This window comes from Dendropsophus ebraccatus, chromosome 3 (genome assembly GCF_027789765.1).
Source record: "Dendropsophus ebraccatus isolate aDenEbr1 chromosome 3, aDenEbr1.pat, whole genome shotgun sequence".
NCBI lineage: Eukaryota > Metazoa > Chordata > Amphibia > Anura > Hylidae > Dendropsophus > Dendropsophus ebraccatus.
The window spans coordinates 45739087-45755880 of NC_091456.1; the positions used below are offsets into that span (position 1 = coordinate 45739087).

The 16794-nt window shown below is 41.6% G+C and overlaps 1 protein-coding gene across 1 annotated transcript in view; it reads left to right on the forward strand.

Annotated features, from left to right (window-relative positions):
* LOC138786489 (uncharacterized) overlaps positions 1–16794 on the forward strand; it is an 89167-nt gene that overhangs the window by 33169 nt on the left and 39204 nt on the right. The window contains exons 27-39 of the mRNA XM_069963473.1: positions 12–138; positions 1983–2101; positions 2244–2440; positions 2911–3094; positions 3201–3366; positions 3490–3614; positions 3925–4233; positions 4459–4662; positions 4937–5062; positions 5843–6118; positions 6382–6477; positions 8949–9083; positions 11165–11246. Coding sequence (XP_069819574.1) covers positions 12–138; positions 1983–2101; positions 2244–2440; positions 2911–3094; positions 3201–3366; positions 3490–3614; positions 3925–4233; positions 4459–4662; positions 4937–5062; positions 5843–6118; positions 6382–6477; positions 8949–9083; positions 11165–11246 — 2146 coding nt within the window. The remainder of the gene's footprint in view (positions 1–11; positions 139–1982; positions 2102–2243; positions 2441–2910; positions 3095–3200; positions 3367–3489; positions 3615–3924; positions 4234–4458; positions 4663–4936; positions 5063–5842; positions 6119–6381; positions 6478–8948; positions 9084–11164; positions 11247–16794) is intronic.

Genomic DNA, 16794 nt, shown 5'->3' on the forward strand with positions numbered 1-16794 from the left:
TTTATCTGCAGGCTAACCTAGAGAAGTTGTGTCGTACATTAGAAGATCAAGTAAATGAGTATCGTACAAAATCTGAGGAGACACAGAGAAGTGTGAATGATCTTTCCACCCAGCGTGCTAAACTGCAGACAGAGACTGGTTAGTTATTTATTTACTGACACTACTTCTTTAGCATGTGCCTCATTTGCACTAGAGCAAATTCCTTTATTTTATGCTGATAAATCTATGTGAACCAAATAGCTACTGTAAATTGGACATCATCTGTACTTCCCTCAAAATTACTGCAGTAGTGGACTACTGCAGTAGGCTGATATGGTTCCCTGAACCACTGCATACAGCTCCTGCAGCAACCGCGGCACGTAGGTTGCTGCAGGAGCTGTATATAGCGGTTTAGGGAACCATATCAGGGCTGATTGGTTTCCTTTAATAGCGCATATTGACAGGGAACGATCAACCAACATTCACAATGTCTTCTGATCATGGTCACACTGAAAGATTACAATTTTGTCAGCCACGGTCTGCAGCGCATCGCTCCATGTAACAGGAGAGGTGGCAGCAGACCAGCGCAGGCTTCAGTGGACAGCCTGAACGATCTAAGGATCATTCAGGTGGCCCCTCCTGCTGCTCCCCACTCACTGTCTGTGTATGTAATAGCACAGGCAGCCAGGGAAAGGGAGTGCTGAGCTGACAGGTTGGCCCTCGCTTCCCCCGGAACATTGGGCCTTGTAATACGGCCTTTAAAGTGGCAGTATAAATTATTAGAAGGTCCCTGTTAACCACCTGTACAAACAATTTTTTTTATTGAATGTGTTATCTAATGAAGCAAATAAAATTATCCTTGAACCATGTTTTAAGTGACTGTCAAGTGACTGTCTAAACATATATGTGCAAAAGTTAAAAGGGGTTGTACAGCATTAGAAAAACATAACTGCCCATGGGTGCAGCACCAAAAACAACCTTTGGGAGGACTGGTGCTGTTTTCTGGAAAAAAGCAGCCATGTTTTTGTAATATTGGACAGTTCCATCAAGGAGACACTTATGGTGCATTTACACGGAACGATTATCGTTTGAATTTTAGCAATAACGATCACATTTGAGCAATAATCGGCTCGTGTAAACACAGCGAACAATCAAGCGTTGAGTGAGAAATCGTTCATTGTGACCTTTCAACATGTTCTCAAATCGTTGTTGGTCGTTCGCTAATAATTTGCAGATCGCTTTGTGTAAACAGTCTTTCAAAGATTCACCCCATGTGTGAGATGGGCTTAAACGATCGCAACAACGATTTTTCTAGCAATTTTTCTAACGATTTTTCTAACGATTTATTCGTCTAAGCGCTGATCGTTATAAAAAACAAATTGTTGCTTCAAAATTGTTAAATGATTGATTGGGCGAATTATCGCTTCATACAATTACCTAATTATAGTTTAGCAAATTCAACCGCGCTGCTGATCGTTGTCTTTCAACATGTTATAAAATTATAGGCTGTTGGCTGCACATCGCTATGCGTAATAGTGATGCACGGCTGATGTGAGGTTAAAGAAAATAATAAACATCTTACTTGTCTCCTTACATTCCCCTGGTGTCCTGCTGCCTTGCCTGTGGGATTCTCCCCTCGCTGCCTCGCTGCAGGTACCTCCATCACTTCTGAACCTGTCTCTGAAGTTTAGATCAACTATCAGTTTAGTTTTTAACGTGCATTATCATTTTGAGACAGATTTTGGCACATTTTTGGCATACAATGTTGCACCTTTTTTTTTTACTTAGAATACAACCCCTTTGTTACCCCTGGCGTAAACGTTTCTCTTAAGTGTCTAAAATGCATAATAAATGTGAAGAAAAGTCCCGTGCACCACTTTTTGGACACAATTCCAGCGCAGACATAGTACATCTGGGCCATTATTTTTTCAAAGTTCATATACCATATATAAGATAATACATTATATTACTAAACTAAAACCAACTGACCATTACTTCTATAGGAGAGCTATCTCGTCGGCTGGATGAAAAGGAGTCTCTGGTTGCACAGTTAACACGTGGTAAACTGATCTACACCCAGCAGCTGGAAGATCTTAAGAGGCAACTAGAAGAAGAATCCAAGGTGTGTATACTGCAATACAAATTCATGTAGTTCTATTTGGACTATAGTAAATGCTACACAAATAGCCACAAGAAGTCATGAAGCTTGAACCAGTCATGCAATTTTTAGTTTGATAATAATATTTGATCCTCACTCCCATTAGGCTAAAAATGCGCTAGCCCATGCTCTACAGTCGGCTCGCCATGATTGTGACCTCCTGCGAGAACAGTATGAAGAGGAGCAGGAGGCCAAGGGAGAGCTACAAAGAAATCTTTCGAAAGCCAACTCAGAGGTTGCCCAGTGGAGAACTAAATATGAAACAGATGCTATTCAAAGGACAGAGGAACTAGAGGAGGCCAAGTAGGATATAAAAAACAAAAATCTTATTTGAGTCCATGTCTGTCCAAGACCATGTTCACAAATGACAAATCACTGTTCTGTGACACTGTCTGAGATGAACAACCCGGCCGGTACTACAGTATCACTTCCTTTTAATTGGAATGCGGACACATTTGGGTGTGCCTGCACTTCAATTAGCCATAGCAGAAAAGGGAAAGTACTTCCGGAGCCACACTTTACATTCTCTGCACAGTCTATTTTGTGCGTCTGCTATTCAATGAATAGCGGCCGTACAAAATAGACAGGGTAGTTTTCTGTGCGTCCAGATGTGTATACACTCCGGCTGGGATTCCATAGTAGTTAATCGGCAGCTGAGTTTAAACAATGCCTGTTGTTGCAAACCTGCAACAACGGCTGTTGTTTAATCAAAAAATACATAGTGTGAACGAGGCCCAACACAACAATTTTACAAATTGCCTGATTTTCTACAGGAAGAAGCTGGCACAACGACTGCAGGAGTCAGAGGAGGCCGTAGAAGCTGTAAACGCTAAATGTTCGTCCTTGGAGAAGACCAAGCATCGTCTACAGAATGAAATTGAGGATCTTATGGTAGACCTTGAGAGGTCAAATGCTGCAGCTGCTGCACTGGACAAGAAGCAGAGAAACTTTGATAAAGTAAATTGGCTATGGATTAGGGCCTATCCTGTAAAGGGATAGATGCTGGCTAAAGGAAAGGGGATTTCTGTCCATACCTATAATACCCATTTATTTTTGTATGCAGATCCTGGCTGAATGGAAACAGAAATTTGAAGAATCTCAGACAGAATTAGAGTCCTCACAGAAAGAAGCTCGCTGCCTTAGTACAGAATTATTTAAGTTAAAGAATGCCTATGAGGAATCTCTAGAGCATTTGGAGACCTTTAAACGGGAGAATAAGAATCTACAAGGTAAGAGAAAAATGAGCCTATATCATATACGATTAAAATACAAGAAAGAGAAACTTTTATATGGTTGAGATAAAGGCTGAAATGTGGAGAAATAAGAATTATTTTTACATTTCTGAACCTCAGAGGAAATCTCAGACCTCACAGAACAGCTAGGTGAGAGTGGGAAGAGCATTCATGAGTTGGAGAAGGTGCGGAAACAACTGGAACAAGAGAAAATAGAAATACAGTCGGCGCTAGAAGAAGCAGAGGTGAGCAAACATTAAAGGGGTAGTGCGGTGCTAAACAATTAGCTGGGTCACGGAACGGCCGGTGTCTCACGCCATGTGAACATGGCCTGACAATGTAAACTACAAACCCCCTTCCCTCCCTTCCCTCTACCTACATTTTTCATTACCCCTCCTCCCAAACCACCTGAAAAAAATATTTTATAATATTATACAATATATAGTTATAGATGTTCAAATGCATTGATAAAAAAAAACATTTCAGGCAATAAGGCCCTAATTGATGGGGTCATGATTTAAATGATTTTCTGTCTTCTATGTAAATCTCCTATAGGCTTCCCTAGAGCACGAAGAGGGAAAGATTCTGCGTATTCAGTTGGAACTGCATCAAGTAAAGGCTGATTTTGAGCGCAAGTTGGCTGAAAAAGATGAAGAGATGGAGCAGGCAAAGAGAAATCACCAAAGAGTAGTTGATTCACTGCAGACATCATTGGAAGCTGAAACCAGAAGCCGTAATGAGGCTCTGAGAATAAAGAAGAAAATGGAAGGTGATCTGAATGAGATGGAGGTTCATCTTAGCCAAGCCAATCGTGTTGCAGTTGAAGCACAGAAACAAGTCAAAAACTTGCAAGGCTTATTGAAGGTGTGGTGGCCATTGACATATTTGATTTACTGCTTGCCCTAAAATGTTGTACTATTTTACACTAGTCAGTTTTTGCTTTACCTAAGTTGATGTATTTTGTGAATTTTTATTACCATTACGTCACATAAAAAAATACTATATGATTTATAAAGAGAACTCAATAATTAGAAGCCGTTATTGAAAGTTTGTTGCTCGTGAACTACTAAATTCTTTGTAATCGCACAGGATACTCAAATCCAATTAGATGATGCCTTAAGAGCAAGCGAAGACTTAAAGGAAAACATTGCACTTGTGGAGAGGAGAAACATGCTGCTCCAAGCTGAGCTGGAGGAGCTGCGATCCCTGCTGGAACAGACGGAGAGAGGACGCAAGCTTGCAGAGCAGGAGTTGATAGAAACCAGTGAGAGAGTCCAACTTCTACACTCACAGGTCAGAAGATGAACATAAAACTCCATATACTTAATCAGGTTCATCTTCTCTTGATTTCAGTTCCTGGAATAGGATCTCCTACAGCACTTCATTCAGTTCCAAATATAGTTCCCTAATGACTTCTATAAATGGATTGTTCCATTGCCTTTTGTCTTCCTAACAATAGTCGTCTCACCCTTTGCTCTACCAACATTTAGAAAATGAATGGTCAGTGAGTTACTTTTCTTCAAGGTGACCTTCAAACGTCTAACTATATATTAAATTGTTCATATAGAACACAAGCCTAATCAACCAGAAGAAGAAGATGGAGTCGGATCTATCCCAATTGCAGTCAGAGGTGGAAGAAGCAGTTCAGGAATGTCGCAATGCGGAGGAAAAAGCCAAGAAAGCAATCACAGATGTATGTGGCAAAATAAAAATATGTTTTCTGTTTATAAATGTAGTTGGAAATATAGAAGTGAAGTAAATTGAACGTATAAAATAAACATCTTAAGGCTATGTTCACACTACGTATATGTCCGGCCGCATATTTTTCGTGGCCGGACATATACGTGTAAAACTCCGGCCGGGATTTACGCAAGTTGCGGCCGGCTACGTACGGTCCGCGAACTTACGCCCGTAAGCTACGTACGCTTCCCGAGCGGCGTACGTAGCGATCTGACAGCGGTATTTTACTTGGATATCTTCGGCTAGCCCCGGACACCCCACAGAACCTTTTGGATCGGCAAAACAAAGTGGAAAAAAGAAGAAATCACCACACCGTACGGGACCGCATGTTACAGCATTTCCGTCCCGAAACAATGGTCTGGTTCATTTTTTACGACGCCGCATACAATCCGGGCGTAAGTTCGTACATAGTGTGAACTGTGCAGCCGTAGATCGTATACTTTCTATTGTACGCAAACTACGTAAATCTCCGGCCACTTATTCACGGAGCGCGCTACGGCCGGAAACTTACGTAGTGTGAACCTAGCCTAAGGGTGCGTTCACACGTATAGGATCTGCAGCAGATTCACAGCAAATTTCAGGACCCTGATTTAATTTGCTTTGAATCTGCAACTTCAAATCTGCTGCAGCTCCTGTACGTGTGAACGCTCCCTAAAAGAGAAAAATAGATGACCTGAAAGAAGATATGAACTTGGTAAAAAAAAATACCTTTTATATTATCTCCTCATGACAGGCTGCCATGATGGCAGAGGAATTAAAGAAGGAGCAGGACACCAGTGCTCACTTGGAGAGAATGAAGAAGAACATGGAGCAAACTATTAAGGATCTCCAGCAGCGTCTGGATGAGGCTGAGCAGATTGCCATGAAGGGTGGTAAGAAGCAGCTGCAGAAGCTGGAGGCTCGAGTCCGGGAACTGGACAATGAGCTGGAGGCAGAGCAGAAACGCAATGCAGAATCTGTAAAGGGAATGAGAAAATATGAGAGGCGCATTAAGGAACTCACATACCAGGTATGCAGTAAAGGTAAAGCAGACATAATTCAAGGGTTATGACATAAGAGAGAGTAAAAGCGGTTATAAAAGAAAAACAGATTTTTATATCTGGCAATTTCAGGATTCTTATAGGTGATCATGTAAGAAACACCTAAAAAAAATTAGATTTACCACAAATTGTTAATTTTCTTTAAGTACCATATCTTTAAGTACCTACTGATCTTTGTCTGATTCTATTCCCATTGACATATATGGTGTCTAAAAAACCTTTTCATCTACAGACTGAAGAGGACAGGAAGAACATGGCTCGTCTGCAGGACCTTGTTGATAAGCTGCAACTCAAAGTGAAAGCTTATAAGAGACAAGCAGAAGAAGCTGTAAGTACCTGTCAGGATTTTGCTTGTGTCTTATTTAACACCCCCCTTTATCTTTGCTAGTCCAGCAAGGGCTGAATTCCAAAAGCTGGGAGTCAATAAAAAATTGGAAATCATAAACATAATCATTAAAGGAGAAGTCCGTAGAAAATAGTATTGCCCCCCAAAAGTTATACAAATCCCCAATAAAGACTTATTACGGGAAATGCTTATAAAGTGCTTTCTTCCCTGCACTTACTACTGCATCAAGGCTTCACTTCCTGGATAACATGGTGACGTCACAACCCGACTCCCAGGGCTGTGGCTGCTGGAGAGGATGATGGCAGGGGGACACTGAGGGCACTGGAGGGACACTGAGCATCCCTCTGCCATCATCCTCTCCAGCAGCCACAGCCCACACAGCTCTGGGAGTTATCCAGGAAGTGAAGCCTTGATGCAGTAGTAAGTGCAGGGAAAAAAACACTTTATAAGCATTTCCCGTAATAAGTGTATATTGGGGATTTGTATATTTTTTGGGGGGGCAATACAATACTTTAATAAAAAAAAAATTGCCAGACTTCTCCTTTAAGTATTCTAAACAGGTCAGCTATACCGTTAAAACCACTGACAGGTAAGGTACTGTATGAGGGAGAGAATTAGTAACAATCATGGAGATAATTCAACCGGCACTACCTGGTATAACACACTCAATCTAACGGAGAAGAGAACATGTTCTGTCCTAAGTAAACAGTGTAGTCACCCAAGGGCCGAGGTGCATAGAGAGAAACATAAGTAACGAATGATTAAATGAACAGCACTCACTGATCTGAGCAATGCAGGTGGGTTTATTTCAAACACTTAGAGTTGTGGCAGGAAAGGGAGTGTGCAGGTGCATTCCCAAATGCACCTGCACACTACCTTTCCCCTTCCCTGCCACAACTCTCGGTGTTTGAAATAAACCCACCTGCATTGCTCAGACTGGTGAGTGCTGGGTGTTTGTTCATTGAATCATGAGGGAGAGAATTGCTTGTGGGATAGATTAGGCTTTAAAAAATGAGCATGTGCATGGGACTGAGTGATTATGACAAGAGCCAAATTGTGATGCTTGGACAACTGGGTCACAAGATCTCCAAAATGGCAGGTCCTGTGCAGTATTGCCACATATAGTGGTTACTAGCTACCAAAGTGTTTCAGGAAAGAACATCCAGTGAACCTACAATAGACTGCGAGTCTGCGAGGATTTACTGATGTGTACTAGGTATAAAAGCTGTCTGGTCTAATGCCACAGGAAAGGTACTGTAGCACAGATTGCTGAAAAAAGTAATGCCGGACATGATGCCAGCCATGTCAGAAAAGCTTGGTGCTTTCTGCATAAGGGGCATGAAGCTGTATAGCCAAAGACTGGTCAAAGTGCCCCTACTGACCCCTGACCACTATCAAATACAACTACAGTTGAGATCATGAGCAATACATGGAGCAATGAAACAACATGGCCTGGCCTGATTTCCATCTTTTCTGACAACGTAGAGAATGCCAGGTGTGTTTGTATCATTCATGTGGGAAAAAGACAGCACCAGGATGCACTATGAGAAAGAAAACTGTGTGGAGCAATGATAATCGAGACAATGATATGATGAGGAACTTTGGGTCTTAGCGTTCATGGGGCTGTTAGGGTACTGTTACATGAAGCGATTATTGGCTGTATTTGGCCAATTACCAGCTATTTTGGCCAATAATCGAGTTGTGTAATAGGTCATGCAGAAAGGCAACAATCAGCCGACATGCACAATGTTGGCTGATCATTGCCTTTCTTCATGAACCAAAATCCTGATAACAATAGCGACAGTCTGCTGGCCTCCTGCAGCTCCCTCAGCTCCCCATGGCCCTTCCCCCCCACACTCCTCCCCGCTTGCTGTCAGTGCATGTAATATCACAGACAGCAAGCAGGGAGTGAGGAGCAAGCGAGCGCTGACATGGCAGGTTGGCACTCGCTTGCTCCTAAATATCTGGGCCATCTAATACGGCCCTTAGTTTGACATGTACTACTTATTGAAGACCAAGTACCCCGTTTATGGCAAAGGTCTCTTTCAGCAGGATAATGCCCCCTCCCCCGGCCACACTGAAAAAATTGCTTGGCAATGAGAGAAATGACAAAAAGTTCAAGGTGTTTACTTGGTTTTCAAACTCCCCCGATCTCAGTCTGATCAAACATCTGTTAGATATGCTGGAAAAACCTGTCTGATCCTTGGAGACCCCATATTAAAGTATCCTCTGCTAACATCTTGGCAGATACTCCAGATTTCAGGCCTTTAGCGGTCTCCATGCCAGGAAAGAGCCACAACTGTTTTGCCAGCATTAGGGGACCTACACAATATCAGATAAGTGGTTTTAATATTGTGGCTAATAGGTGTACAGTATAAGATGTTGTCAGCTAATTGTGACAAAATGGTTTCAATAAAATTCCTGTACAACCAATATTTTTTCATTATGTTCAGGAGGAACAAGCAAACACAAACTTGTCCAAATTTCGCAAGGTCCAACATGAGCTTGATGAAGCCGAGGAAAGGGCAGACATTGCAGAATCTCAAGTCAACAAGCTGAGGACAAAGAGCCGAGATGTTAGTAGTAAGGTTAGTACGCGTGTTAATTGCTACTGACAGAAACGGCACACAAATAGCAGAGATAACCAAAGGCTATGAACTGTACATTGTTATTACTCTGGGGAAGATTCGGGTGATGTGTGACATGTAGGACCATCATTTAACATAGTTTCTGTTTCCATTCTTTCTAGAAGCCACTAAATGAAGAGTAACCCCAGCAAAATGATTTCCATGTGCACGATACAGTGTCCAAGACCCTGTATTTTATAATATATTCCTAACTGTAGAATAAATAATTCAAGATGCATATTGTCTCTTCCTTTGTATGTACAATACTATTCAAGCCCTGATATAATGCGCGTGCTGGATGAACAGCACAATCATCCGTCGTCTCCTTCAGAAGGTCATATACACAGAGAAAGCAGGGAAAAGGATATAACAAAAAGTCTGTGTATTTAGCCATGCACAGTGGTGTTCCCTCCAAACTTTGCATTATGTAATGAAGTTTCTACATCAGCGACCCGTGTCTCTTCAGCTGTTGCAAAAATACAAGACTGGATAACAGAAGTCTCTCGATGTCCTTGGAAGGCTTGTTATAAATATTTTACACATAGCGCTCCGCTTTTATGAATCCTTTGAATACAAAATAGTAATTCCAAAAGACATTCACTGTACTTACAAGCAGGGAAGCAGAATGTGTCTACAGCCTCAAAACATCATTCATTTAATAATTCTAACAACATATACTGTATCTAACTTCTACTTTCGAGCACCCTAGTTCTGTAGAAGGTGGTTATTTAGTAGAATGTACCCACTAGGTCATCATTATCATGCTGCCTGAACCATGTCACCATGGGGGGGGGAAGTCCTGGTGGCTTCTGTCTGCCCTGCTGGACTTTATTGATAGGTTCCCCTATACCCAAAGAGAGAGAAATCTATTAGTTAAAGCTGAGAAGCTGCTGGACACTGCCCCAATGACTTGCAGTCTAGGCAACATAAAAGTGATAATATAAGTAAAACACAATACTAAATAAAATCGAGGCCAGATAGCCTAACATAAGCTATAAAACACTTACATAAGCTATAAAACACTTATATGTAACGTATAGGCCTCCTTCCCTATGAATTTGTTCTAGCTACAGAAAGAAAGAAAGAAAGAAACACCAATAACACTCACATTTTAGGATAACGCTATCTATTCTGTTGCCAGTTCTCTTTAAAGCATATCTACGGACTCACCTACATGTTGTTGTTACCACTTGTGGGGACATTGTGCTGCATATGTGGTCACTGGACAAGGATAACGTTCCAATATGGGTATGCATAGGGGCTGCTACATTGGTAAGGATTTGGCCTTCAGTGCTTAAAGGGAATGTATCATCAGAAAATGACTTTGGGTGATTTCTTTCTAATTTTCCATTTTTCTACCTATATTATAAAAAAAAATCCTTGCAGTTTTAATTCTCACCACTGGGGCTAAAATGAAGTTAAGACTTCATGTTATGTCTGTGGTGATAACAGGAGGCTGCTGTAAAGTGATCTGTACAGCATTGCAGCAACACGTTACATTAGTAGACAGAAGAGACAATAGCAGCAACCTGTGCAATGAACCTCTTGAAAAGGTCACAGAGAAAACTCAGTTCCTGTCTATGTCCATGGTGCTTGCTGTAAAGCATATGACTAAATGCTGTTAAAAACAGCCCAGGCAAGATGCCCTCCCCCCTCCATAATAATGTACAATAAGAAGAAAAAAATTAGAATAAAACAGATTAGAATTAAAAAACAAACAAAAAAAAAACATGTTTTAGTATCTGACTGTAATCAGTAAAAGAAAATTTAAGTGATCTATGCCCTTTAAGTCAAGATGTAAAGAAGTTTAAGTCAAGAAGTAAAATCAGTTCTTCCTTCAGCGGTGCTTATTATAAAATGCTAAGGCAGAAGGTTGTGTGGTCCTGCATGTACCTTGGTACTTGTCATCCTCCAGCTGCATTTGCCACACTGGCCTATAATAAACAAATCAGAATAACCACATGTCACGCAATGCTTAGATTCAGCAGATTCTTTTCAAAGCAAGATATTCTGAATCTAGCTGACAAAAATTATTTATATAGCTGAATGTCAAAAAACAATTTACCAAAACTTGCTGTATCAGTAAAACTGCAAAGCAAAACCCACTTGACTATGTTCACAAAGGTAGGAAAGTGGTAGGAAAGATGTACTAAACATGCGATGGTGTCATACGACATGGAAAAGACGCAGATTCATGCCTTCTTCTTGGTGTATTCCAGCCGTAACTGCCACGCCTAATTTATAAAGGTTTACGTCTAGTAACAGGCATAAACCATGCAAGAATCTATACCTGCTCTGAAGTAGGTGTATATTTTTGCGCAATCCCTGCAACAGAGACACGGCAGCCAGCTTTGCATCCGTCCAGGAAAAAGGGGGCAGGACTTTAAGACTCGCGTACAAGTACACCAGTCTTATAAATGTCCCCCTATATGCCAGGCTCCAGAGATTGTCAAAGATATTTGTTCTAGTTAATAAAACTAATAATATTCTTTATATAATCTGATATATTCCACATATGTTGGAATTAAAAGGATCTCAAACCATATTTGAGTGGACCAGAAAGTAATCATAACTGTGGATATGTAATAAGTAGATAGGGAGGGGTAGCACAACAGTAAATCTCAGGCACCTGGTCATTAAAATGGATGATGGGGCTCCAGTGGGCAAACAATGCGAATGGTGCTCTGATATAGCAAGAAACAAATGGCAAGAAGAACAGTTTGGGCACTCACCACTCAGTTGCAATATAGTCCAGTTTATTTAAGGTAAGAGAGTAGGCATGTCCTCACCTCACGAGTATGTGCCTGCTCTCTCACCTCCCCTGCCTGAACTAATGAAAGTTTATTGAATAAACCCGACTATATTGCAATGGAGTGTTGAGTGCCCAAAATGTTTTTCTTGCCATTGCCATAACTGTGCATATACAGTATGTCTGTGTGCTTAAAAAAGGTGGTTTCTCCTGCCAAAACATTGCGTTTTATGTGGACTAAACTAAACATAGCTGGAATTAATCTGAGACCCTCTGACTAGGCTGATGTTCATGGTTCTGTCGCTGTGGAGGAGGAACCTGTTCCTTCACCATGTGCGGAGTGGAGGTGCCCAATGCTGACTCTTCTTTGTTTTTCGTATATACTTTTTTGGTAGGAATTTAGTGTGCAGTTTCCCTACTTCACACAAAAATCTGCACATATGTAAAAGTGAATCATAAAACTATCAAAACGGAGAACTGCCCAGGCAGTCACACTATGCTATTTCTGTCAGGGCTGCATAATCCAACAAATCAAGAATTTTTTTTTATTTTACACATGAATTATTATCCTTGAAGTGTCACTGTTGTTATAACTTTCAAAATCTAAATCAACAGTAGATGTGAAATAAAGCATGTTTGCAATATACATTCATTATTATTATTTTTTTTTTGTTATCATGCTGTAAAAAAAAAACTGAACTTACCAGAAATCCAGGTCCAGTTTCCTAAAGGCAGATTTTCTGACTTGTGCTGGTTAAAAAAAAACAGAGTAAGGCTATGTTCACACAACGTAAGAGACCGGCCGTTCCGTGACGCCGGGTGGGTCACGGAATGGCCGGTCTCTGCCCGGATCAAGTACCGGCCGGATGATTTTTCCGGCCGCAGGGTTCTGATGCGGGCGCATCAGCGCGTCCCCGCATCAGAGCTTCCCATAGCACACAATAAAGCAAGCGGCCGGAGACGATCGCTTCATTGTGTGAACTGACAGGGTTTCCTACGGCCGCAATTCATTCAATTGCGGCCGCAGAAAACTGACATGTCAGTTATTTGCGGCCCGCACGGGATCCCTGGCGGAGCGTATTAGATGTGTATAAGCTGCAGCCGGGATCCCATTGAAAATAAGGCATTGTTCCACCCTGCAAAAAGTACGGTCGTTGTTGCCGATGGCAACAACGGCCGTACTTTTACGTAGTGTGAACATAGCCTAAACCAGGTATTTTGGACAGTACAAAGAGTCACAGCTCAATGTGTCCATCAGTCACATGACTGCCTTCTCTCTCTGAGCGCTCAGATGGCCTGGGATACACAGGACTTCCTGTTTTCTGTCTGTTTCCTGTTTTTTGAGAAAAAAAAGAGTCAGAAAACAGGAAGTGCCGTGTTTTCCATGATAACTAAAAAAAAAATAATGAATGTAAATTGCAAACTTGCTTTATATCACATCTACTGTTGATTTAGATTTTGAAAGTTATAACAACAGGGACACTTTAATTCCAGAGCGATGTACATACTGTAAGGGGTTAACATACACATTGTAATGTTAACTCAAGAACAGATGACATGACTAAAGTAAAAGACAAACTAGAACATAGGGAGGGCCAAGGGCTTACTATCTACAAATTAAAGGGGTTATCCAGCGCTACAAAAACATGGCCACTTTTCCCCCTACTGTTGTCTCCAATTAAGGTGTGGTTAGCAATTAAGCTCCATTTACTTCTATGGAACTGAGTTTCAAAACCCCACCCAATCTGGAGACAACAGTAGGGGGAAAGTGGCCATGTTTTTGTAGCGCTGCATAACCCCTTTAATATAGGGAAACGAGAATTGTACAAGTGAGAGAATATTGGTGAAACTATTGGATGCCCACCAAAATATACAGTATGTCCGACTACTGCTTAGATCAGTGTTCTCCAAGCTTTGGCCCACCAGCTGTTGTAAAACTCCACTTTCCATTATCCCTTTATAACAGTTGCAGTTTTCCAACAGCTGGAGATCCATGAGGAAGTAAGGCTTTGGATCTTTATCCTTGCCAATAATGAAGAATTATCACTACAAGATGAAAGCATGATATATGTCCTATATGACCCGAGGTGTAAAGTAGAGATCATAAATGTCATTACTATTGGATGCTTTATGTGCCTAGTCTGCAAGTACAATGTATCCTTTACAACAGCAGTAACAATGGTATTCATTGAACCTCACTTACCAAACATACATAGAATCATACAGAAAACCAATAAAACACACCACCAGCAGATGGGGATGCTGAATTGTCCTTTTCTCCTCTTGTCGTCTATGGTAGACAATATTTTGCACTGCTTAGGCCTAATACAGCAATCCATGCTCAGCCTATGAAATGGCCAGAGTAATTCCCGACAGCTTCATCGAAAACTAAATTCATAAAACTACCTCCACCCAAAGTTTTCACAACATTTTTGTGTTTTAACTTTTAGTGGGTATAAAAAGAAGAGTGTTCTTATCTGCTTTACCCTCTTTTATCCCTGAAATCCTACACATTGATAAGGGGGTGAGTAAGGGGGTGACAGCAATTGATTCCCAATATATGTTCATGAATAATAGTCATAATCATAATCTGACAGTCCACTTTACAGTTTACTATTCAAATTATACGAAGATTAATGCTATAAATTGCACAATGGACATAGGGGACATTACACAATCATTGTTCCAGAACACAAGTAGTGTGCTACAAAACAATCAGGAAAGCGTTAATACACCTTCATCCTATAACAGGTATTAGTCCAAGCTATGACCAATAGCAGGTATAAGATTGGAGTATATTAAGCCTTGTTGAAACACAAAGGGGGAGATTTATCAAACATGGTGTAAAGTGAAACTGGCTCAGTTGCCCCTAGCAACCAATCAGATTCCACCTTTCATTTACTAAAGAGTCTGTGAGGAATGAAAGGTGGAATCTGATTGGTTGCTAGGGGCAACTGATCCAGTTTCACTTTACACCATTGTTTGATAAATCTCCCCCAATATGTCTTTTTTTGGGCCGTTTTACAGCCGTTTTTTTTTTTTGAATGCCGTCATTTGGTCCATTTTTTTTTTTGCTTGTATTTTTTGCTTGTTTTTTGACAGCTGTTAGGACCTTTTTTGTCCCGCAGTCCTTTCAGCTGTTTACTGATCAAAAAAACAACCTGAAAAACTCTGTGTGAAGTGAATATCAGGCCCTGTTCACACAGAGCAAGAGGGACAGAATTCCGCTGCAGAATTGTCCACCGCGGAATGCCGTTAGCCTCCGTGTCATAATGACAGTCTATGGAACGCGTACGCGCCGCATTGCTCAGCGTCTCTCAGCGCTGAAGAATGAACATGTTCATTTTTCAGCGCTGAGAGATGCAGTGCTCGCCTCCCATAGACTGTCATTATGACACGGAGGCTAATGAAATTCCGGAGAGGACAATTCCGCTGCGGAATTCTGCCTCTCTTGCTCTGTGTGAACGGGGCCTTACCTTTAGGCTATATTCACAAAACAGTTTTTCAGCTTCGTTTAAAATAACGTCCGTTATTTTGAGTCTAAATTAACGCACACCATTTAGCTGTCTGGCCTCCCCTTAGTGCAATGACGGCTGTTGGTACATTATTATAGTTTGGGGTTACTAATTGGACTTTGGGTGTGTCTTGATTGAAAAGCCCATTGAATTTAATAGTAAAAACGCAGAAAGAACGGTGAAAAAACTCAGTAAAAAAACACTCTTAGGGTGCCTTCACACAAACCGTATCGCTGCGTATTTATCGCACAAAACTCGCATGAAACTCGCACAAAAGTAGCTGCGTTTTTTTGTGGTGTTAAACTCTCCTGTGAAAATCAAAACTCACATGTAAAAATCGCACCAAACACGCAGCGAGAATACACATACATTGACTTTATAGCAATCAGTGGATTTATGTGCGAGAAACTCGCAGCGATAAATACGCAGCCATACGGTATGTGTGAATGCACCCTAAGGGTCAGTTCACATGTACAGACTCGCAGCGTACATCTCGCTGCCAGTCTGTCAGGTCCTGGCAGTTCCCTGTCACTACATACTCGCACTCGAGTATGTAATTCTGCCGCCCCCTTAAACCCTTCTGCCGCCACCCGCTGTGTCTGAATACATTACCTCTCCTTGCTGCACGGGTCCCGGCGTCCTGCTTTCCTGCCCGGCCAATCAGTTGCTGCGGCTGGGCAACACACTGATTGGCCGGGCGGAAGAGCAGTACACCAGGACCCCGTGCAGTGAGGACAGGTAATGTATACAGAGCGGGAGCCGGGCGGCAACAGAAGGGATTAAGGGGCCGGCAGAATTACATACACGCAGCGGTCATTCAGATAGCTGCGAGTATGTAGTGACAGTGAACTGCCAGGACCTGACACACTCGCAGCGAGATTTACGCTGCGAGTCTGTACGTGTGGACAGACCCTAAAGGTTCTATTCACTTCACACACAGCTTATAAGGTTGTTTTTTTGATTCTTGTGCTTCTCTCTTGTCTCCAAATTGAAGGAGGTTTCAAATGCTACGTTTACACAGAACAATAATTCACCCGATAGTACGATTAACGATGTCGGAGTAACGTTTGTTTTTTTTTCATATAGATCAGCGTTTAGACGGTACGATATATCGTACGGAAATTCGTTTTGCGATCGCTTAAGCCTATCTCACACATTGGTTAAATCGGTGAACGACTGTTCACATGGAACGATCTGCGAATTTTTTCGTTCGCTGCATTTACACGTACGATTATCGTTCAAATTCGACCGTTATCGTGCAAATTTGCACGATAATCGTTCCGTGTAAACGTAGCAAAACTCAGTTCCATTAAAGTAAGTGGAGCTTAATTGCAACCGCACCTGAACTGGAGACAAGAGTGGGGCAAAAGTGGCCATGTTTTTGTAACGCTGGATAACCCTTTTAATC